This window comes from Mesoplodon densirostris, chromosome 12 (assembly GCF_025265405.1).
Source record: "Mesoplodon densirostris isolate mMesDen1 chromosome 12, mMesDen1 primary haplotype, whole genome shotgun sequence".
Classification (NCBI taxonomy): domain Eukaryota; kingdom Metazoa; phylum Chordata; class Mammalia; order Artiodactyla; family Ziphiidae; genus Mesoplodon; species Mesoplodon densirostris.
The window spans coordinates 43,115,679-43,139,456 of NC_082672.1; the positions used below are offsets into that span (position 1 = coordinate 43,115,679).

General features: G+C 39.5%; 1 protein-coding gene across 2 annotated transcripts in view; it reads right to left on the reverse strand.

Moving 5' to 3' along the window:
• The window catches only part of SLC35F1 (solute carrier family 35 member F1), a 416,917-nt gene that overhangs the window by 76,809 nt on the left and 316,330 nt on the right, over positions 1-23,778 (reverse strand). For both annotated transcript variants that reach the window (XM_060114691.1, XM_060114692.1), the window contains exon 3: positions 16,114-16,241. In XM_060114691.1, the coding sequence (XP_059970674.1) occupies positions 16,114-16,241 (128 nt within the window). The remainder of the gene's footprint in view (positions 1-16,113; positions 16,242-23,778) is intronic.

The window sequence follows — 23,778 nt, forward strand, 5'->3', positions numbered from 1 at the left end:
ATTTCCTTGTACAATTTCCCTTGATATTTGCACTCTCAACAGAGTGGGTGGGAGAATTTTGTTCATACCTAGCAGCAATCTCATTAATTTTTATGAGATTTCACCTCTATTGACTGGCAAATGGTCCTACCTGAGGTAACACAGTAATCAATCAGTGGCAAAGCTAATTGGAATGTGGGTTTCCATAACCTTCTCCTTGTGTCTCAAGCAGATTCTTTCACCTAGATCACTTTGCACACAACTGTGAATTTTTTCATCGCTCTTCTTAAATTTCCTGTCCAAGAGTGAGAGTGTATGAGAGGATGAAGTGGTTTAGGCAATATGTCTATTTTTAGTTTTTTTCCCCTTTAATTGGATCAATGGAAAGAATATGTGAAGTAGAAAATATGTGAGTAAAAGGAGCTGGCATTTAATGAGCAGCTACTACATTAAGGAGACGTTGCTAAAGCAGTGTGCATCACAGGTTGGCTGACTGGTTGCCACATTGATCTCAGACAATTCTGAGAATGTCAGAAGACCAGAGACAGGTTTGTTTGTAGGAAGAACAGAGGAACTTCACTGAGGAAGGTGCTAAAGTCTGCAGTAGGAGATGGTGGCAGGATCAGAACAACATAAGGTGTTATTGTTTGTTGCATTATTTTTGCCTTAGACCTGGTGGAGGAACATGGACCATTGGATACAATGTTATATTTGCATATCCACAACCACAGCAGGAGGAAGGTTTTTATATTCTTACTTATAAGAGGGGAAACTGATACTCACAGAGAGAGAAAACAAACACATAAAGGTATCTCACTTTTTTAGAACTTGTCTACACGAGCCAGTGGAGCTGATGCTCACCAGGGACCCAAACTGTCTAGTTTTACTGTCAGATTCATGTTGTCAGTGTCCTCAAGAGTCTTCCCTGTCATGGGTGGATCCAGTCACTCCACTTCTGTAATCCCATAGTATTTTGTGTATAGATACATTTCACTGCCTTTCATGCTGTACTGTAATGTGTTTACAGATCTTTCTCCCAGCAAAATAGGATAAAAATTTTGGAAATTTAATTTTCCCCCTTAAATCACATGCCATCCAGCCTTCTACCCGTAAAACTGAGCCATGAGGAAAACAAGAGCAGGTCCTTTATAGAACAGAGAGGTCATTGATGAGCTTTCAAACATAAAGTTGAGTTTCCTGACTTCTTATTAAGGAAGGGTCTAGAGGGTCATGTTTGTGGAAACAGAAGGGATTCAAAGTTCTATAATCTCCCTCCAACATATCAAGAATCGATATTGCCAACTCCATCAGAATTTCCTCCAGAATGTGGAAGATTGCCTTTTCCTCCCTTAGGGCCAAGCCAGGAGGGCTGGTGTCCCGAAAGGAGGATGTGAGACGAGGAAGTCCATGCTAGAGAGGATGAGGAAGGGAGCACTTTTCCCCCACCGTGGACATGGCCAGAGGAAAGGAAATGACAGAGGAGAAACGGCCGTTGAATCATATGTGCCCAGAGGGGCCCTCTCCGAACTGAAGTCCCCAGGGGAGAAAGAATGCTAGACAGTTTGAAAGGAAACTGAAAGCAAAGCGTCCTTCCTTTTGGACAGCACCATACCGACCTGAAGAGGTCACATCAGACAACAAGCAGAGGTGAAGTGTCGTTAGTAGAACACTCTCGTTCCCCAGCATCCTTCTTAGCTCCTGTTTTGCCAGAAGTCAGAGTACTCTGCAAAGGGGTGCAGGCTGGCTGACCTGGGGCAGGACAGGGGGTTCTATGTGGCAGGAACCACCACGGCTGGAGACCAAATGCATTCACAGCCAGATACCTGGAGGTCCACATCACCAATGAGAATCAAGGGGCTCAGCAAGCGGTGGGGGGACAGCAGAGGCCAGCAGAGTGCCAGGCACAGAACTGAGCCGCAGATCCACATCCAACCCAGCAAGTGCACACTCAACAGCTGGCTGACTGCCCAATGGTGGACAGCAGCCAAGGGACCAACGTGAGGCCAAAGGTCATGCTAGAGACCCACGTGCCTTCTCGGAAACACGTATGCGAGAGAGGAATTCTGAGAGGTTGGGCATTTGTCCAAAAGCAACTGAACTATCCAAAGAAAGTTTTTAAACCAGAAGAAATTGGTAACTTTTACATCTAACCAGACTTTTCCCTCCAGCCACTGCTATTTAGCTACCCTGAGGATATTTGGAGAAGGTTCACTATGAAGATTAGATCAATTGTAGGATATAAAGAAGGTACAATTGCTTTGGACATCAAAGCATAGCATGAGTGAATCTGCATCCAGGCTTTGCCTGCAACACTTGAGAGTTAGGACAAGTTTTTCATTATCTTTATATCCCCAGAGCATAGTAGACTACTTAAAGGTGTTTAGAGTTCCATACTTGGGTCCTGCAGGAATAAATGCACTTACTGATGATAAAACTATTAAAGATCATTTGTGTTGCCTTGCCCAATAACTGGCCCTTAGAAATTCATCCTTTCATTCATTAACTTTTTTATTCAAATATTTCATATATGTTTGACATCTATATGTACCTGATCTTGTGAAGGAGACAAAGATGAATTGTTTCCACATTTATTCAAACATCAGACATTTTTTCAGTGCTTATTGTGTATCAGGTACACAGGTCTCACCTCAAGGACCTTACAGACTTAAAGGAGAGAGGAAATATGTAAACAACCATCATATAAAGTAGAAAGTGACAGTTACAGCAAGGAAGGTGAAGAGGAAGAAACAGAGTCAAGACAGGATCAAATGCATGTCTTTCTGGCTGCTGTGGAGTGTAGTGGGAGGAATGGAGAGAGACACTCCTCTTACTTTCCAATGGAATTACCTGATGTCATCAGGGCACCAGCCCGTGGGGCCAGAGTCAACAGAGGTAGAGTATGAAAGCTCCCTTTTGTAGAAGGCAGTTTGACAGAACACATTTAAAAACAGGTTTAGGGATAGGCATCATCTGGAACTAAAGAAAGACTGAAGATAGTTTTAGTGTGTCCTTCGATGATATGCAAGGGTCTCTCCCCTACATCAGGACAAAAGGCTGACCCAAAACTGTGCTACATCCAATCAAATATTTGGATTTAGACTGCTACACACTTAAGTTATCTTCACAATCATGAGAATAGGAAGTCCAGATTTGAGAAGCCTGAGAGTCAGAATATCATGTTCCCTTTAGGGGTAAGAACATTGCTTTTGAATGCTTTGCCTTTAAATGCACTTTAAAATAGCTCTTGAATAGTCATTCAACTGCCACAGTCCTATACCAGGGACAGGTAAAAACAGTGAGGATAAAGAAGGAAATACAGTCTTAAAAGCTGAGCTCACAATCGTAAACTCAAGCCCACGGGACATGTTTCTAATGTGCACAGGCATGCTTTCTCTCTGCTCATCCATGGAGGTGGAAATTCAGGTTGGCTACAAATAAAAAGTCTGCTTAGTGACTTTCTCTCGTGTGTCACAACTTCTTGACTATAGGACCTCCGTTACATAAATCTTCAGGGTAAGAAGTACCTCTTCCCATGTCTCCACTGAGCTGAATCCATATTTTTCCCACCACACTGTCACACTGTATTCTAATTGTTAGGGTAGCTGTCTATCATCCCATGGTACGGCTCTGGTCTGATCAGTAGCTGTGTCCCCATCATCTAGCCACAGTGTTGGCATTTTTTAATCAATAAAGGAATCTGGATGCCAAGTCTATTCATATGGCTTAAACTTTAGACTCCAAAGAGACGTAAGAAGGTACAAATTACCCAGCCTTTCTCTGTATCTTATACAACTTAATTCCTAGCCTACTGAAAATTCAGAAAGAGTAGACCTAGAAAGTACTGAGAGTTACAAAAAGCCATTGCTTTGGTAAAAAATTGTTGCATGTGTATGTTGTGTGTTACACATGTATGTCGCATGTGTGCACCTTGTAGAATTAGTCTGTATGTCACATGTGTGTACCTTGTAGAATTAGTCTCAGGGTCAGATATCACACTGCATATTAGGGAGGCTGCCTTTCATTCTGTATTAACCTCTGCTAACATACCCAAGGAGAGGAGTGGGCTGAAGGAAAACAATCAGGGCTAGAGGGTTTTCTTTCTCGTTCTTTGCTCCTGGAAAACTGCTTAAAAAATGGGAAGAGCTCGGACACATGCACTGTGTGAAGGAGGGGATGTGTTAAAGGTACAGACTCCTCAGTATGGTTAGCAAGAGAACTGGAAATTGTTTCCCATGTGAGTTCATTTAATTACCAAACTATCCTGTTTGAAGGGACCTGCTTTTTTCTTATTTCACAGATGTACTAGTTTCACCTGTTTGCATTTTAGTACTACATGGCTAAAGAAAGATGAATAAACTTTGGGTGAGGAGTTGTAAAGCTGGTATTTCTACTGAAATGGTTCATATAGCACAGTTATAAAAATAGCACAGCTTTTAGAATTTATCCATTTTTCATTGCTAATCTGTCTCAAAGTCACAGACACAATCTATTCATTCTCTACAAGTCAAGAGATACAAACCCACAAATGTGCCTATAAAATAAAATCCTTATAAATCCAACATGATGGTGTTACGATCTCTCCTTTGACTTTCTAATAAAGAAAACAGCTGGGTTTCTTCATTTCCATGTCTGTCTTTCATCATCTTTTTCCTGAATAAATGTTATCTTTTGCCTTTGTTAACTTTCTTTAGCTCCCTACTATAAAGGCAAAGTTAAAAATTATTTTCCAAAAGATGTTTGACATTGTTAGCTGTTAAGGAACTGCAAATTAAAACCACAATGAATTATCACTGCACACCTTTTTAGAATGGCTAACATAAAAAATAGTGATAACACCAAATGCTGGTGAGAGCAGGGAGAACGGGACCTCTCATACATTGCTGGTGGGAATATAAAATTGTACAACCACTCTGGACAGTTGTTTGACTGTTTCTGAAATCAAATAGTCATTTTCCACATGATCCAGAAACTGTAGTTTTGAGCATTTATCTCAGAGAGATGAGATCTTATGTTAATATAAAACCTCCAGATGAATATAATAGCAGTTTTTGTTTTTGTTTTTTTAATTTTTTAATTTTATTTAATTTTTTTTATACAGCAGGTTCTTGTTAGTCATCAGTTTTATACACATCAGTGTATACATGTAAATCCCAGTCGCCCAATTCATCACACCACCACCCCCATCCCCCCATGGCTTTCCCCACTTGGTGTCCATACATTTGTTTTCTACATCTGTGTCTCAATTTCTGCCCTGAAAACCGGTTCATCTGTACCATTTTTCTAGGTTCCACATATATGTGTTATATATGATATTTGTTTTTCCCTTTCTGACTTACTTCACTCTGTATGACAGTCTCTAGATCCATCCACATCTCTACAAATGACCCAATTTGGTTCCTTTTTATGGCGGAGTAATATTCCATTGTATATATGTACCACATCTTCTTTATCCATCTGTCTGTCGATAGGCATTTAGGTTGCTTCCATGACGTGGCTATTGTGAATAGTGCTGCAATGAACATTGGGGTGCATGTGTCTTTTTGACTTATGGTTTTCTCTGGGTATATGCCCAGGAGTGGGATAGCTGGATCATATGGTAATTCTATTTTTTGTATTTTAAGGAAACTCCATATGGTTCTCCATAGTGGGTATATCAATTTACATTCCCACCAACAGTGCAAGAGGGTTCCCTTTTCTCCACACCCTCTCCAGCATTCATTGTTTGTAGATTTTCTGATGATGCCCATTCTAACTGGTGTGAGGTGATACCTCATTGTAGTTTTGATTTGCATTTCTCTAATGATTAGTGATGTTGAGTATCCTTTCATGTGTTTGTTGTCAATCTGTATATCTTCTTTGGAGAAATGTCTGTTTAGGTCTTCTGCCCATTTTTGGATTGGGTTGTTTGTTTTTTTAATATTGAGCTGCATGAGCTGTTTATATATTTTGGAGATTAATCCTTTGTCCGTTGATTTGTTTGCAAATATTTTCTTCCACTCTGAGGGTTGTCTTTTCATCTTATTTATGGTTTCCTTTGCTGTGCAAAAGCTTTGAAGTTTCATTAGGTCCTGTTTGTTTATTTTTCTTTTTATTTCCATTACTCTAGGAGGTGGATCAAAAAAGATCTTGTTGTGATTTATGTAAAAGAGTGTTCTTCCTATGTTTTCCTCTAAGAGTTTTAGAGTGTCTGGTCTTACATATAGGTCTCAAATACAATTTGAGTTTATTTTTGTGTATGGTATTAGGGAGGGTTCTAATTTCATTCTTTTACATGTAGCTATCCAGTTTTCCCAGCACCACTTATTGAAGGTACTGTCTTTTCTCCATTGTATATCCTTGACTCCTTTGTCATAGATTAGTTGACCATAGGTGCATGGGTTTATCTCTGGGCTTTCTATCTTGTTCCATTGACCTTTGTTTCTGTTTCTGTGCCAGTACCATACTGTCCTGATTACTGTAGCTCTGTAGTATGGTCTGAAGTCAGGGAGTCTGATTCCTTCAGCTCCATTTTCTTCCCTCAAGACTGCTTTGGCTATTCGGGGTCTTTTGTGTCTCCATACAAATTTTAAGATTTTTTGCTCTAGTTCTGTAAAAATGCCATTGGTAATTTGATGGAAATTGCATTGAATCTGTAGATTGTTTTGGGTAGTATAGTCATTTCCACAGTATTGATTCTTCCAATACAAGAACAAGGTGTATCTCTCCATCTGTTGGTATAATCTTTAATTTCTTTCAACAGTATCTTATAGTTTTCTGCATACAGGTCTTTTGTCTCCCTAGGTAGGTTTATTCCTAGGTATTTTATCCTTTCTATTGCAATGGTAAATGGGAGTGTTTCCTTATTTTCTCTTTCAGATTTTTCATCATTAGTGTATAGGAATGGAAGAGGTTTCTGTGTGTTAATTTTGTATCCTGCAACTTTACCAAATTCATTGATTAGTTCTAGTAGTTTTCTGGTGGCATCTTTAGGATTCTCTATGTATAGTATCATGTCATCTGCAAACAGTGACAGTTTTACTTTTTCTTTTCCAATTTTTATTCCTTTTATTTCTTTTTCTTCTCTGATTGCCGTGGCTAGGACTTCCAAAAGTATGTTGAATAATAGTGGTGAGAGTGGACATCCTTATCTTGTTCCTGATCTTAGAGGAAATGCTTTCAGTTTTTCAACATTGAGAATGATGTTTGCTGTCGGCTTGTCGTATATGGCCTTTATTATGTTGAGGTTGGTACCCTCTATGACCACTTTCTGGAGAGTTTTTAACATAAAGTGGTGTTGGATTTTCTCAAAAGCTTTTTCTGCAACTATTGAGATGATCATATGGTTTTTATTCTTCAATTTGTTAATATGGTTTATCACATTGTGTATATTGAAGAATCCTTGCATCCCTTAGATAAATCCCACTTGATCATGGTGTATGATCCTTTTTTCTTTTTTTTTTTTTTGTGGTACACGGGCCTCTCATTGTTGTGGCCTCTCCCGTTGCGGAGCACAGGCTCCAGATGCGCAGGCTAAGCGGCCATGGCTCACGGGCCCAGCCGCTCCGCAGCATGCGGGATCCTCCCGGACCAGGGCACGAACCCGTGTCCCCTGCATTGGCAGGCAGAGTCTCAACCACCGCACCACCAGGGAAGCCCAGTGTATGATCCTTTTAATTGTTGTTGGATTCTCTTTGCTAGTATTTTGTTGAAGATTTTTGCATCTATATTCATCAGTGATATTGGTCTGTAATTTTCTTTTTTTGTAGTATCTTTGTCTGGTTTTTGTATCAGCGTGATGGTGGCCTCACAGAATGAGTTTGGGAGTGTTCCTTCCACTGCAATTTTTTGGAAGAGTTTGAGAAGGATGGGTGTTAGCTCTTGTCTAAATGTTTGATAGAATTCACCTGTGAAGTCATCTGATCCTGGACTTTTGTTTGTTAGAAGATTTTAAATCACAGTTTCAATTTCATTACTTGTGATTGGTCTGTTCACATTTTCTGTTTCTTCCTGGTTCAGTCTTGGAAGGTTAAACCTTTCTAAGAATTTGTCCATTTCTTCCAGGTTGTCCATTTTATTGGCATAGAGTTGCTTGTAGTAGTCTCTTAGGATGCTTTGTATTTCTGCAGTGTCTGTTTTAACTTCTCCTTTTTCATTTCTAATTTTATTGATTTGAGTCCTCTCCCTCTTTTTCTTAATGAGTCTGGCTAACGGTTTATCAATTTTGTTTACCTTCTCATAGAACCAGTTTCTAGTTTTATTGATCTTTGCTATTGTTTTCTTTGTTTCTATTTCATTTATTTCTGCTCTGATCTTTATGATTTCTTTCCTTCTGCTAACTTTGGGTTTTGTTTGTTCTTCTTTCTCTAGTTCTTTTTAGTGTAAGGTTAGATTGTTTATTTGAGATTTTTCTTGTTTCTTGAGGTCGGCTTGTATAGCTATAAACTTCCCTCTTAGAACTGCTTTTGCTGCATCCCATTAGTTTTGGATTGTCGTGATTTCATTGTCATTTGTCTCTAGGTATTTTTTGATTTCCTCTTTGATTTCTTCAGTGATCTCTTGGTTATTTAGTAATATATTGTTTAGCCTCCATATGTTTGTGTTTTTTACGTTTTTTCCCCTGTAATTCATTTCTAATATCATAGCATTGTGGTCAGAAAAGAGGGTTGATATGATTTCAATTTTCTTAAATTTACTGTGGCTTGATTTATGACCCAAGATGTGATCTATCCTGGAGAATGTTCCGTGTGCACTTGAGAAGAAAGTGCAATCCGCTGTTTTTGGATGGAATGTCCTGTAAATATCAATTAAATCTATCTGGTCTATTGTGTCATTTAAAGCTTCTGTTTCCTTATTTATTTTCATTATGGATGATCTGTCCATTGGTGTAAGTGAGGTGTTAAAGTCCCCCACTATTATTGTGTTACTGTTCATTTCCTCTTTTATAGCTGTTAACAGTTGCCTTATGTATTGAGGTGCTCTTCTGTTGGGTGCATATATATTTATAATTGTTATATCTTCTTCTTGGATTGATCCCTTGATCATTATGTAGTGTCCTTCCTTGTCTCTTGTAACATTCTTTATTTTAAAATCTATTTTATCTAATATGAGTATTGCTACTCCAGCTTTCTTTTGATTTCCATTTGCATGGAATATCTTTTTCCATCCCCTCACTTTCAGTCTGTATGTGTCCCTAGGTCTGAAGTAGACAGTATATAGATGGGTCTTGTTTTTGTACCCATTCAGCAAGCCTGTGTCTTTTGGTTGGAATATTTAATCCATTCATGTTTAAGGTAATTATCGATATGTATGTTCCTATCACCATTTTCTTTATTGCTTTGGGTTTGTTTTTGTAGGTCCTTTTCTTCTCTTGTGTTTCTCACTTAGAGAAGTTCCTTTAGCATTTGTTGTAGAGCTGGTTTGGTGGTGCTGAATCCTCTTAGCTTTTGCTTGTCTCTAAAGCTTTTGATTTCTCCATCGAATCTGAATGGGTTCCTTGCCGGGTAGAGTAATCTTGGCTGTAGGTTCTTCCCTTTCATCACCTTAAGTATATCATGCCACTGCCTTCTGGCTTGTAGAGTTTCTGCTGAGAAATCAGGTGTTAACCTTATGAGAGTTCCCTTGTACGTTATTTGTCATTTGTCCCTTGCTGCTTTCAATAGTTTTTCTTTGTCTTTCATTTTTGCCAGTTTGATTACTATGTGTCTCGGCATGTTTCTCTTTGGGTTTATGCTGTGTGGGACTCTCTGCGCTTCCTGGAGTTTGGTGGCTATTTCCTTTCCCATGTTAGGAAGTTTTTGAGTATAATCTCTTCAAATATTTTCTTGGGTCCTTTCTCTCTCTCTTCTCCTCTGGGACCCCTGTAATGCAAATGTTGCATGTAATGTTTTCCCAGAGGTCTCTTAGGCTGTCTTCATTTCTTTTCATTCTTTTTTCTTTATTCTGTTCTGCAGCAGTGTATTCCACCATTCTGTCTTCCAGGTCACTTTTCCATTCTTCTGCCTCAGTTATTCTGCTATTGATTCCTTCTAGTGTAGTTTTCATTTCAGTTATTGTATTGTTCATCTCTGTTTGTTTGTTCTTTAATTCTTCTAGGTCTTTGTTAAACATTTCTCGCATCTTCTCGATCTTTGCCTCCATTCTTTTTCCAACGTCCTGGATCATCTTTGCTATCATTATTCTTAATTCTTTTTCTGGAAGGTTGCCTATCTCCAGTTCTTTAGTTATTTTGGGGGGTTTTATCTTGTTCCTTCATCTGGTACATAGCTCTCTGCCTTTTCCTCTTGTCTGTCTTTCTGTGAATGTGGTTTTTGTTCCACAGGCTGCAGGATTGTAGTTCTTCTTGCTTCTGCTGTCTGCCCTCTGGTGCAAGAGGCTATCTAAGAGGTTTGTGCCAGCTTCCTGATGGGAGGGACTGGTGGTGGGTAGAGCTGCCTGTTGTTCTGGTGGGCAGAGCTCAGTAAAACTTTAATCCACTTGACTGCTGATGGGTGGGGCTGGGTTCCCTCCCTGTTGGTTGTTTGGCCTGAGGCAACCCAACACTGGAGCCTAACTGGGCTCTTTGGTGGGGCTAAATAGGGACTCTGGGAGGGCTCACGCCAAGGAGTACTTCCCAGAACCTCTGCTGCTAGTGTCCTTGTCCCCACGATGAGCCACAGCCACCACCTGCCTCTGCAGGAGACCCTCCAACACTAGCAGGTAGGTCTGGTTCAGTCTCCCCCGGGGTCACTGCTCCTTCCCCTGGGTCCTGATGCACACACTACTTTGTGTGTGCCCTCCAAGAGTGGAGTCTCTGTTTCCCCTGCTCCTGTCTAAGTTCTGCAATCAAATCACAGTTGCCCTCAATGTCTGATTCTCTAGGAATTCCTCCTCCCATTGCCGGACCCCCAGGGTGGGAACCTGAGATGGGGCTAAGAACCTTCACTCCAGTGGGTGGACTTCTGTGGTATAAGTGTTCTCCAGTCTGTGAGTCACCCACTGAACAGTTGTGGGATTTGATTTTACTGTGATTGCTCCCCTCCTACCGTCTCATTGTGGCTTCTCCTTTGTCTTTGGATGTGTTTTTTCGTGAGCTCCAGTGTCTTCCTTTGGATGATTGTCCAGCAGCTAGTTGTGATTCTGGTGTTCTCACAAGAAGGAGTGAGAGCACATCCTTCTACTCCACCATCTTGGTTCTTGTCTCAGAAGATCTCTCAGACAATCAATGAGATTGATTTCAAGTGTCTCCTCTTACATGGATGTTAGAGCTGATATAATTCTGTGGTCAGAACATCAAAAGAATAGACCCCTTTTCCACCTTCTACAGGCTACCCACATTCTTTGGCTTGTGGTGTCTTCCTCTTTCAAAGACAGCAATGATGGGTTGAATCCTTACATCACAAAGACAATGACCTTCTCTTGTAGTCACACCTCCCTCTAACTCCTCATAGCAGTTTTATTTGTAAAAAACCAAAGCTGGAAATAATCCAAATGTCCTTTAGCAGGTGATGGGTAAACAAACCCTGATATGTTTATACTATGGAATACTACTCAGCAATAAAAAAACCAAACTATTGATACATGCAACAATTTGGGTGGACTTAAGGGTATTATGCTTAGTGAAAAAAGCCAATCTCAAAAGTTTAAACACTGTGTGATTCCATTTTATATAGCATTCTCCAGCTGACAAAATCATATAGATGGAGAATAGAGTAGTGGTTGCTAGGGATAGGAATGAGGGTGGTGGAATGGGTGTGACTTCATAGGGGTTATATGAGGGAGTTTCTTTGTGGTGATAGTATAGTTCTGTATCCTGACTGTGGTCATAGTTACACAAACCTATACATGGATCAAATTGTGTAGAGCTACACACACACACACACACACACACACACACACACACACACACACACACCGACAAATGAGTGAAGGAAAAGGGATGAAAACTGAATCAGGTCTGTGGCTTAGTTAACAGTATTGTACCAATGTCAATATCCTAGTCATATAAAATGTCACCATTGGGGAAAAGCTGTGTGGACAGTTCAAAGAATCCTATATAGTTTTGCAATTCCTTGTGAGTCTATAATCATTCCAGAAATATATATTTTCCTCTCACGCTTCATGCATTAATTGTTTGTGACATTTAACCATGAGTTTAAGGAATGAACTGAAAGGGCAAGAGGATAAAGCAGAGAGGCTCTTCATGTCTTTTTGTTCTATATCACTGTTTTTAAGAGAATCCGAAGACAAAAGTACTTGGTCCTTTGCCAACTAGTAATGAGGACTGTCTTGTTAAAACAGAAGTGCCTTTGCAAAAGGGCTGTTGGGCTACATCCTATCATTCCTTTCCTTAGACACCTTCACAGCTCTCTTTTATTTACAAAATTAAGCCACCCTCTTCATCCTGACATTGAAGACCTCCTACGACATGACCCCAGCTTAACTTTTTGGCTCTATCTTACTTTATTCCGTAATGAGCACCCATTGCTTCAATCTGTTCTCTGCACCACAGCCTGCCTGCCTTTAAAACTCAAATGTGGCTTCCCACGGCACTAAGCCTAAAGACTCAAACTCTTGACCTGGCTGTCAAGACTTGTTGAGTCTAGCACTTGCCTCCTTCCCCAGCTCATCTTGCACCACTCTTTTCTTCACTCTCCTTGCCCAGTCACAAGCCCTTGCTCACAACCTCATCCTTGCCATGGTCCTTCCCACCACAGAGCCTTGAGCACGCTGTCTTCTTTGCTTGGACCTCTTTCCTTCTCAACTAATCTTCCACTTCTCTTATAGATCTCAGCTCTACCACTAGTCTTTTAGGAAAATCTTCCCCAACTTTCCAGTTTAGGCCAGGTTGTTTTGACAAATGTTCCCATAGAACTGTGTTGCTTTCTTTTAGAACACTCATCTCTGACTATAATGATATAGACATTCAATTTGGTTATTTGGCTGCCTTTCCCATTTGCCTGGAAGTGCCAAAGAATACAGAAAGTATCTTTTTTTACTATTTGCTCACTGTTCACTACCTAATACACTGACTTGAACAGAGAAGTATTCAGTAGTTATTTTTGAAGTGACTGGATGAATCAAACTGGAATAATTGTTCTCCAATCATATTCCTCAGGTTTTCTGCCCCTAGGATTTTGCCATGATTTTCTTTCCAGGTTCAAAGCTATACCTAAATTTTATCCAATCTTATAGACTCTTCTGAATGGCTACTTTCTTGCCTCTGCAAATAAACATCATCTCTGGCTCCTTTGAAAACTATAGCACTTTGGCATCGGTTCCCTTGCCGTACATGATGTTACTATCAATAGACTGTGCCTCTTGTCCCCTTTATAAGTTCAGAAGCTCCTGGAGGGTAAGGTTGATTCATTTCCTTCGTTCTTTTTTTTTTTAACTCTGTAGAAGCTTTATCATTTTTTTCTGTTAATGTTTTTATTCTTTAATTTTATTTTATTTAAAAAATTTTAAATTTTATATTGGAGTATAGTTGATTAACAATGTTGTGTTAGTTTCAAGTGTACAGCAAAGGTTGATTCATTTCTATTTACATCACTTGCAATAACTAGTACATTTCTTAGATGCATAATTAATGTATTTTCCTTATTGATTAATATATGAATAAAAGCTAAACACTTAGCACGTATTATGTTCTCAATTAATATTTACTGAAACAAGGGAAAATCACTATAGGTCCTTGTTAGTTCCACTGATTTGCAATGAGTAAACAGAATTGAATTACAAAACAGCAGTACAGGCATGGTTCCCAGAGCAAATGCCTTCTATTCTGACCATTTATTATTATTTAATAAGTTTATTTTTTGTAGGTAGCAAAATGGTTCTAGAATTGTTTGATTCGACTTGCTTTTTTACTTCCCCCATCCCTTGCTCAGTAAGTTATAATGAAGACAAACTGATATTTCAGTAGAATTATTTTTTGCCTTTCTACAGAATTAAAATAAATTTTACATAGAACGCAGCATTAAATGTGGTGTCAAACAGCTAATTTGAGAGAGGTGGCAGGATGGATTAATGATGGTGCATAATATGGGTTGAACAAAACACCTGAGGACAAGGGAAGAGTTGTTAAAACCTTGTCACTGTGTACAAAAAGAAATTGAAAAACTGAAAAAAATTTTTTATAAATCCCCATAGAACTTAAGCAACCAGTAATTGGTTGTGACTTTTCAATGCTTAACAAAAGAAAACAAAAGTCAAATGGATTTCCAAAGGGGTAAGTTTCCTCTTCATGCTCCCCAGGAGGCCCATTTATAGACTCTGCACTAATGGGCCCAGTTCTGCCATGAAGCCAGCATTCCTCTTTCTTCTCCCACATACCTGTATAGACATTCCAGGGGCCTCTGCATGTGGGTAGAGAACTGCTGGCAATTTCTGTGTCCCCAAATACTGGAATCAGTGCAATTTAATTAACCTCTTTAAACATTTTTGAGTGCCTATTATGTGCTGGGTTTCCTACCAGGTACTAGAGATTCAAAGGTGAACAAGAAATCCTCTTTGCTGTGAAAGAGCTTACAGCTTGGTGGAGTAGGTGGAAACATTCAAACACCATTCTTAGGTAAGACAGACTGTGAAGACAGAGCTATAAGACAAAGTGCCTGGGAGCACAGGAGAGAGAGAACATGAGAGAGAGAGCGTGAGAGAGAGACAGAGACAGAGACAGAGAGACAGGGAGACAGAGAGAGAAATTTGTTGTCATTGTGGAGCTTGTGGAAGTGAATAGGAGCTAGGCTGGGTTTGGAGGACTGTGGTTGTTCTCCCAGCATCCATCCACCTCATCTCTCCCTTAATGGGTGACAGATATGTGATTGGGTGAGATTGATCCTGCCCTGACTCCAGGAGTGAGTGCTGATTGGTGAGCCAGTGATTCTCAAATAGAGATGGTACCTGCTAGAGGGCATCTGGAAATCCATGAGGACACTTTTAGTTGAAAGCTGCTATGGGCATTTGATGGGTAGGGACCAGAAATCTTAAATGACCTATAAAGTAGGAAAATGACTCACATCATGAAAAATTGTCCTACCCAAAATGCCAGTGGTACTCCTACTGAGAAACATTGTCTAAACAAACCAGAGAAATCTCATCCTGTATTGGTTCAGAGAGTCCAGGCCTAGGTCAGTTAGCTCACACTGTTCCCCTGCCATCAGTGTGGTCCAATCAAATAGAGCTCTGGACTTTTCTTCAGTGGTTGTAGGGAAGCATCCTTTCTGTCCCTTATTGGGTATGTAGGAGGAAGCATGTAAACCCTATCTAATTCTGATTTAGATAGATTCCCATTCAATCTATATAATCTAAATTTATTCAAGTGGTTTGTTTGCTTGTTTGTTTCTTCATTTTTGTTATTGTTTCTAAACAAATTATTGGAATCGCAGCAATGTTGTTGAGGTATCACATCTAAGCAAAATCTGATACGTGAACAATATTTTGTTTTCATCCTGGAGCCTTGGAATGACTATAAAATTCATAATATTGTCATAAAAAGAGAATAAGGGTGAAACAAAAATAGTCAAGATTATTATTTATGGTTTAATGAGGAATATAAGTGGTGTCTGGTAAAAATCGTGAAAATCGAAGTTAAATTTGCAATGATGTGTGTGTGTGCATGTGCGTGTATACACATAATTATATAAAAGAAAAGGAGAGAGAGAGAGGGAGGAAGGAAGGATGCAGTGGCTATCTTCATACCTAACACATTGTAGAAATTTAAATCTTGTCCCTTTAGAAAAAATTCTGTCTCTTCAGCTTACAAAATCTACACATTAAAGAAAGCTAAAAGAAAAGATGATTAAGCACTTTGATTACTTAATCAAAGTCCATTAGCATATTCTAAAACGTTATAAGTTCTGATTAAAATAGATTTATTTTTTTATGCTTATTAATAATTCTTCTGCTGATGTAAGATTAGTATTCTTAGCTACAAATTATTTTCCTACATTGTCAATGGTTCTTGTGGTATACTAAAAACAAAGAAGAGATGTACAATTACATGTGAATTAAGAAAAATTAAAGGAACACAGAAATAAAGTTCCAGTTAAGTTTTATATAACCGATTTCCCTCTTGTTGCAAAACTTACAAACTAGTAATCCGAACTCCCAAGTGACTAAACTGAAAGTAAACTACATCTGGAAAATGAGGAAGATGAGAAGGGAAGAGAGCCTTGGTACCTGGATACTGGTCAGAGTCGTGTACTGGTAAGCCTTGACCACCAGATAGTTTGCTTCCAAGTCTATCAGTCCCAGGATCATATACTTCCACCATCTTCGTCGTAAAATTGCCAGGAGGTTTTCTTCTCCTGCGTTACAAAGTTAAGAAGAAATGGATTAAGCTCTGAACACGTTGAGAAACTGTATATTTAGAAGGATTCTAAAATATATATTACAGTACTATATTTTTTACCGTATCTTATCAAACATTTAATTAAACAAATGAATCAATATGTCCAAGAATGACATGCTTGTGCTTAGTTTACTAGACTTCATGGTAGATTTCAGCCCTTCAAATTAGTTCCTATCCCAGAACAAGACTGGACAGGTTTTTAGTTCACTATGCAAAACATTTTCTCACAAACATTTGAACAAAAAATTTTGTCAAGTAAAAATAAAAGGAAAGGTGTTCAGAAAGGCTGTATAAACACGTGAAATCCAACTCATCCTGAACTTCAGGATTGTGGTAAAATAGACAAAAATGGAAAGAGGGTAGTCAAATGGAGGAAAGCCTGTGCTTAGCCGCAGATCTGCAGTAAGGCTGCAGGGTGCCACCCTGAGGGCTGCTCGCCTCTGAACCTTAGACGCAGGTGGTGTGTGGGTGATGGGAAGAGAGAGGAAGTTGGGGGTCACTCATGGATGGGGAAGAGTGCCACAGGCCTTGGTCTTAATGCTGCCGACGACTGCAAACTTCACCATCTTGCCTCTTACGCTGGTAGCCTCAGAACAGACTTTGAACTGCTTAGTTCTTCATCCTTATTTTTACATATTTCAGGCCTGAAATGTACCTTTTCTCAAATAGGGGAACATGATTATTATTAATAATAACAGCTTTCTGAGGCCAACCTGTGAGGTATCCTTAGAGGATGTGGAACATGCAGAAACCCTGAGTGAAAGGTGACGCTCGATACCAAAGAAACAATCCAAACATTTGGCCCAAAGTATGTTTTCTCTTGCTCTTCTATGTGCTGATTCCCCTGCATGGACTATTCTTCCCCCAGCCTTCAAATGAAGGAGCAGCATAGACTCTACCACCAGGAAGCCTTCCTTGATCTCTAACTTTGATCTTCTCAGAATCGGTTGGGTTTCCGTGCTATGGGCTCCTTTAACACCCTTTCTTATTCCACAGATACAGTACTTATCTCCCTGTATTATAATGGCCAGTTTTCTTGACTCTGTTACTCATTAGATTATTAACAATTTGAAGAGAGTGGCACTGTCTCGGTCATCACTTTATCTCTAGGGCCCAACAGTGCATGGTGAGTAGTCAATAAGTAATACAGAATCTATGAACACATTTTGTGTTTAATAACCTCAGCAATGTTAAATAACATTGAAATTGAAATATTTAAAATATATCTACTATAAACATTCTTGCACCAGACAATGAAAATTGCTTTCTAGTTAGAACATCTGACATAAATTCATTTGGTGACCGTTTTACACATAATACTCTATACATAGGACATAAAAAGGTCAATGGCACATTGAACTGCAAAGCTGAAATTCTAAGGTCACAAGTCACTGTCCCAGTTAATTTACATGATGAACAGAGAATTGCTAAACTCGGAGCACACCAGCCACATTTCAATATGTGACATTGAAAATCTGGATCATGGCACGGTTTGTTCTGCCAATCAATACATATTCAAAGTTACACAGATTCAAAGGAATGATTTGTTGTCTTGCTGTTTGTTCTGCTGGAGAAGTTTGCAAGCAAAACACTCTAAACCAATGCTCCCATATTGTTTCACTTGAGCACCTGCAAACGTACAACACACTTGCTTAGCAAAATTATCCAGGAAGGCAAGAAAGCTCTTTTTTTTTTTTTTTTGGCTGAGCAAAAAATGCAACCTTTAAAAGGACTGCTTAGGGATTTATCTACATGACTCTCATTAACACTGATGTACAATAGGCCATTAAAATTCTAGAATAGTGAAGATATATTCTTTAGAGCCCTTGTGTCAAAGTGCTTTCTAAACCTCATGAAACTGGGCCATCCATAAAAGCACCAGCACAACTGGTGGTACGTTAACGTTTTGAAGCAAAGAATTAAAAAAAAAAATTAACTAAGAGGAGTAATAAAATCTATGGGTGGAAATTTTAGAATTATAATTTGGCATTTAAATTTGTTGTTATTATTCTTACTATCAACATCTTCAAATATAAATTAAAAGCATAGAGAATAATGTGATATGGTAATCTCCAACCTGATTTAATTAATGTTAAAAATTTGCCATGTTTGCTTCAGATTTTTTTCTGAGAAAGGAAATGTTACAGATGAAATTGAAGCCCCCTTTCTGCCACTGCCAGATTCCATTCCCTTCCCTCCTTCCTCAAATCACCATCTTGATATTGTTATGTACCATTCATGTTCATGTCTTTGTTATACGTTTTCTACATATGTATGTATTTAAATGAAAGTTTATTGTATATACTGTACCTGTTATTCTTCTAGTGTTCTTTAAACGTTGTTCTAGAAATAGATCCCTATTTTTTAATGTAGAGAATAAATGTAATATACTTTAAATGATATATAATCACATTTTATAAATATGCCACAATTTATCTCATCTCCCACTGACATTTAAGTTGTTTCCAATTTTTCTTTAAAGAACATCCTTGTACATATGTATCTCTATAATTGGTTTAGAGTTTAACTTTGTTTTCATTCTCTTTTTAAAGAACTGTGGAGTATGCAAGTATTCACAAATGTGTAAAACATAATTAAAGAAAGTAACCCTAATTGAAAGTAACATAGCGTTCCAGCAACAATAACTATCGCAATAATTGTGAATAGATAGGGAAATTATTGACAGTCTTGATCATGTGACTCATATCTCATTTTACTGAGCATCAACAGAACGACCAGTCATTGTGTTTTTTCATTTTTGTAACAAATACTTATATGCTACTATGTACCAGGCAGTGTCTATGTGCTTTACAAATATTAATTTACTTAATCCTTATAATATCCCTGTATGGAAGGTATTTCTTTTAACCTTATTTACAGGTGACAAAACTGGGGCCCAGAGGAGTTAAGTAACTTGCCCAAAAGTTGACAAAGATAAGCCAGGATTTGAATTCATGACAATCCGGCACTAGGCTTCATACTCACTGGTACTGCACTATTTTGCCTTATTGGTTTGTAATTATGGCACTGTCCTCAGGAGTCATTCATTTCTCATTAAAGGAGCTATCATGACCTGCTTGTCCCAACTCACCTGCGGGGTGCCCCCTCTGCCAGACTCCAGGGGGCGCCTGGCACATTGAAGCCGATGTGCACAGCGTCCCCTAGTGTTGCCGGTGCCCAGCCGCGCAGTCATGTGTCCACTCCTGAATCAGCTTAGGGATGAGCATGTGTCCCATCACCCTCACTTCAGTATCAAAAGTTGATGTCTCCCTGCCTGATCTAAGTGCATAACAGAGTTTCCCTTGTGAAATGTAAAATAAGGCTTTCAATCAAATTTATGGCTTAACAAAGTCTAATGATAAGAATTACTGTTATATGCTGTACTACTAGTTGAAGCCTTGGGCGTAATAACAATGGTCACACATGGGGTGGGGCGAGCGTGGCAGTGGCCAACGAATGTTGAATGAAGGAAGCGGAAGCACCTGTGCAAAGACTGAAACATGGTCCACATTCACGGCAGCGACTGGAAACCTGAAGAGCCTTGATTCACAGATAGGACTCCTGTTCACCCCCAGTGGTGGTCTGAGTAGAGAATAAAAGGATTGCAAGACAGCACCAGAGGTGAATTCAGCAAAGGGAACAAGAAGCTGCATTATTCTCAGGACTGCATTTTCATTAGGGCTCTCGTGGGTGGTGTGATCCTTCATGGTGTTTTTCTGCAAGGACAGAACTCGGCATGCATTTGCACAGAGGGTCTGCAGCAAGAGTGAAGCGCCTGCAAAGGGGGCGAGACCCTTGCTTGAATGGACGCCTCCTCGGCTCACAACTTGAAGCCATAATGCCATCTTCCTTTACCAGAACTCCAGAGAAGAGGTTAAATATTCATCAGTGAATTTGAAAAAAGGAATGACTGAAGATGGAAGTTTTAATCACTCACCTTTAAAAGGTGAAATTTAGTATTAGGATGTAGAATTCAAAACAATTCTTTTGTCAGAAAAGTGAACAAAATAAATGTGCTAATAATATGGAAATGAAAATGTAAATGGTTCACAAAAAGAATTGCAATCAGTTGCACCTCATAATGTGAATCTGAGGGTAAGGATGAAATATAAACAGGACAAATAGGGCTTCCCTGGTGGTGCAGTGGTTGAGAGTCCACCTGCCGATGCAGGGGACGTGGGTTCGTGCCCCGGTCCGGGAAGATCCCACATGCCTCGGAGCGGCTGGGCCCGTGGGCCATGGCCGCTGAGCCTGCGCGTCCGGAGCCTGTGCTCCGCAACGGGAGAGGCCACAGCAGTGAGAGGCCCGCGTACGGCAAAAAAAAAAAAAAAAAAAAAAAGAATACACCCGCTTGCATGTTAAACAGTCACTATTGATCACTGAAAATCTTAAAGATGTTATGTTGTTGCATGATCAAACACAAACCTGTACTATTGTCCCGTATTTCTAGCTGTGATAGACACATTTCTTTGTACTGATATGTCATCCAACAACCAAAATTTAACTGATTAAAATGGAGCACATCTTCCTACTCCAAACTCCTGTCCAGTTTATGCTTTTTGTTGAGCAACCAGCCCTTGGGGCCCATTTTAACCTTGTTAGCTCTTTTGTGGTTATCTATATGCGCAGATTCTTGCTCTGAGAAGTCTCGCCAAGAGTTTTTCCCTTTTGATTTAGATAGTGAGTCAGCCAGGCTGGCTTTTCTTTTCTGGCTCCAGGAGACAGCCTTCTCAGAGAAGACAAGAATGGTGCCCTGCAGAGTTGTGGATGTGGCAGCCATGCCTTCCCTTTGGCAGGGCAACATAGGGAGGGCACTAGAGCCATTCAGCAATGGGCTCGAACCCAGCCTCTTCCGGGCAGTGGGTGTATGATATTGTTGCACAATTTAGTCTCTCTAAACCTCAATTTTCCTCACCTATACATCAGAGTTACTAGGTGGACCTGCCTCCCTGAGTGTTGGTCAGGATTAAATGAGATATTTATAAAATGCTTAACATGGTACCTCGAAAGGAGCTCTTATCATTATCTTGACTTTAATCACAGCTGGTCTTTTCTCATGCCAAACTTCCGACATACTGTAGACGTGCAGTAAAGAATTTAACCTTGCCCCCAAAGAGGTCTGCCATTTGTCCTGGGGTAACATTATGATTCAGGGCTGAGGATGGCCATGTCGGAAAGACCAACAATGTGATTTGGGGTGAAGGCTTTGGGTCACGCCCAGAGACTAGAGAATCAATCAGGCTTACGTAATGGAGCTTCAGTAAAAACCTGAACACAGAGGCGCTAGCGAGTTTCCCTGATTGGCAATATTTTGTCCATATTGTCACACACTTGTGCTGGGAAAGTAACATGTCTTGTCTCCATTGGGAAAGGACAATGGAAGCCCTGGACTTGGTACTTCTTTAGGACTCTGCATAAGGGCTTATTCCCTTGGTTGATTCTAATCTGTATCCTTTCCCTGTAATAACTCAAACCATGAATATAATAGCTTTCAGTGAGTTCTGTGAGGCTTAGTAAATTTCTGAAACTGACAATGGTTTGGGGGATCCTCCCCCAACCCTGAACTTGCAATTGGCATCAGGAGAGAGGGTGGTCTTGTGTGGACTCTGAACTTTCCCACTTGGTTTAAACTCTCACAGTGTTATGAGGTAAGGGTAGTGTTGGGACTGTGCCCCTAAACCTTTGCACCTGGTTTTCCTCGAACACAACTAAATTTGTCCCTCTCTTGCTCAAGAACTCAATTACTTGTTTGGTGCATCTCAGCAAAACCAGGCCCCAGAACCCTCGAGGTCTGAATTCAAATGAAAACAAACAACTGGTGTCCTTTCCAGGTGATTTTAAACAATGTATGTGATGATTTGTGGTCTTGAAAGAATATAAAAACTTTGCACTTTAAACCTAAATTTTCCGTCATTATAGAGATATCACTTACCGTTGGAAATACTGTTCACTAGCTCAAAATGGTTAATGATAGGTTGGCTGTGTGTGGGGTGGATGCTTTGATTTGAAATTATTCAAAGCAGTCATAATGAAATGATGGACTCATATAAATCTCTCTACTTTCCTGTGGCGAGCCTGCTGAGAGGAAAACGTATTTGTCCTTTTTAATGACATGACTGTTTTCCTTTTCTTCATTCCATTTTGTGAAAAGTGACCCTATTTGCCTTTTGAAGGCTTCCTGTAATTGGCTCTGATGCCCCCCGACGTTAGCAGATGAATCTGTCAGTTTTGTGAATTTTGTTTTGAACAAAGAGCTGTGTAGTAGCTAATGACACATGATGTAAGGGGAAGAGGCCAGAGCAGGCCTGCCTCCGGACCCCTGTCACCTGCTGGGCATATTCAAAAGACAACATGACAGAAGATGCTAGCCTGAACTTTTGAGGGCTGACCTTGAGCTTTGACATGAGAGCATCTGTCATGGTGGACACACAGGTTAGACCCAACATGGGAAATTAGCAAGAGGAACGTCAACGGGACAGAAGCCTGGCTAAGCAGAAACCTGGCTGGCCTCCTCTCCCCTGTTCACGCTCCCATCTCCCACACCAAATGTCAAGTACAGATCTACCAAGGCCACTTCTGTTACCTGACATTTATTTTTCATTGAACACCATTTGTCAGGACAAGGCCAGAGGCAACATATATTTACTTTCTTATTTAACGGCCACCCTATACTCTAGGTTAAAAGCGTGGCATCAGAGAGACCTCTGTTAAAGTACTGACTTTGCCACTTAACTGGCTGTGTCACCTTGGGAAAGTTTACTCCTTTACAAAAGGGGGCAAACACTACTTACTTGAAAATGTTGCTATACCAAATACATGAGAAAATGTATGTAACATCTCTGGCTTCCAGTATATATTTGATAGCTTTGCTATTAACAGCCTTATGAAGAAACTGTTTTTCAGATCATGAAATCAGGTTTTGAAGAATTTTAAGTAATCTGTCCAAGGTCTGTCCTGACTTTTTACTGCAAAGCATTCACTACTCTAAGAATGATGCTTTTTGTTTACATGGTACATTTAATAAAACAAATCAGAAATATTTTTATCTTTTTATCAAATCTTTCTGAAATTAAGTTCAGTAGAAACAAGGCAGCATTTTCTGAGCAATGCAATAATAGTATGCGATGTGTATTTCTAGAATACACACATATATATTCTAAAACATATTTCCATCTGAAAATACTGAAGAATCTATTCATGCAGTTAAAAAGTTTCCACTTTACTAACCTAGTGGTAATGAGCACCATAGCACACAGATTATCACCTTAAAATATCATCTTAAAATTTTTCACACAAAAAAAGATAAACTTGGAGAAATGGTTGATTGCAGTTCTGGATCAGGAAATGTAATACAAGTTAAACCTGGAACATTTTGTTATACAAAAGAGCAAGGAAACAATAAACTACTTGGATTGTGTCAAAAGGACTCAGAGGCCAACTTGAAGTGTCTTTTGTATAAAAATAACACTAAAATGGATTGAAATGCATCAGAT